This window comes from Nannospalax galili, unplaced genomic scaffold (genome assembly GCF_000622305.1).
Source record: "Nannospalax galili isolate Female #2095 unplaced genomic scaffold, S.galili_v1.0 scaffold461, whole genome shotgun sequence".
In the NCBI taxonomy this organism is placed as follows: domain Eukaryota; kingdom Metazoa; phylum Chordata; class Mammalia; order Rodentia; family Spalacidae; genus Nannospalax; species Nannospalax galili.
In genome coordinates, this window is record NW_008349975.1 from 4051012 (window position 1) to 4052287 (window position 1276).

Consider the following 1276-nt stretch of genomic DNA (forward strand, 5'->3'; position numbering starts at 1 on the left):
GTACAAAAATAATATCCCAAACCAAATGGTTTTTATGTTTTAAATAGATATATTTAAGAAAAATGCATTAAAGCTCCAAAATATACACATTTAAAGGTGAAACATTTATTTTACCAATTTTAACAGAAAAATTTGTTTCTTCAGTTTTTTCTCCAACTGGTTACTTTCAGCTGATTGAATTCAGTTGAATGGAAACAAAGGTATGAAATGTGTTTGTATCTTTATTATTAGGTCAACTCATTATTTTTGTACATAGGTTTTGTTTTATCTAATGTGATTATTAATGAATAGCATATTATCTAAAAGGAAGAGCTAATGTTTTACTTACTTGTTTTGTTTTAGTTGGATCACCACTATAATGAATTCAAACTTCATGCAATTATGTCAGAGCATAAAAAAACAATCACAGCAATTTCTTGGTGTCCACATAACCCTGACCTGTTTGCAAGTGGCAGCACTGATAACTTAGTGATCATTTGGAATGTGGCAGAACAAAAAGTTGTTGCTAAACTTGACAACACCAAAGGTACCTTCATCACTGAAATTTGTGGGTTTTTTTTTAATAAAATATCTTTATTTCAACAATAACTATTATTTGTATCAGTTTAGATTTTAACTGTTTTATTTATTATTTTTATTTAATATGTATTACCTACATGTGGGTAGGTGCACCTGTGTCATGCAATGCACGCGGAGGTCAAAAGAGGGTGTTGGATTCCCCTAGAACTGGAGTTATGAAAGTTGTCAGCTGCCATGTGGGTACTGGGAATCAAATCTGGGTCCTCTGCAAGAGCAGCCATTGCTCTTAACTGCTGAGTTATCTCTCCAGCACATTGTTTTTAAACTTTCTAATAGAAACATGTAAGAAATACATCTCATCATCACACATGGGTTCAGAACTGAAAAAATGTCACGACATAACTATTCATACAACATATGATTAACTAAAAACATAGTAACAAATATTTTCCTTACTGTTTAGATTTAATGTAAAATTTCTTAAATAAACAAACAAAAGTTAGAAGTTTTTTAATTATGTAAGTAGCAGCACTTGTCTGTTCATTAGTATAGCCCAATCTTTGATATATAAAGGCAATATTACACATGTATATATTGTATTGTTGCACAGGTTTTGTAACTTTATGTATGATTTGGTAAAGATTAAAAAGCCTTAATTAAAAAAATAGGTCTCAGTGAATTTGAATAATAATAACCCTCTCTAGTTAGCATTGGGAATGTTTGTTTAATTTTATCCTGCAATGATTTTGATATCATT

At 30.0% G+C, this 1276-nt stretch overlaps 1 protein-coding gene across 4 annotated transcripts in view; it reads left to right on the plus strand.

Moving 5' to 3' along the window:
* Wdr17 (WD repeat domain 17) overlaps positions 1-1276 on the plus strand; it is a 119005-nt gene that overhangs the window by 34573 nt on the left and 83156 nt on the right. For all 4 annotated transcript variants that reach the window (XM_008847148.2, XM_008847151.3, XM_008847149.2 and 1 more), the window contains one exon: positions 343-526. In XM_008847148.2, the coding sequence (XP_008845370.1) occupies positions 343-526 (184 nt within the window). The remainder of the gene's footprint in view (positions 1-342; positions 527-1276) is intronic.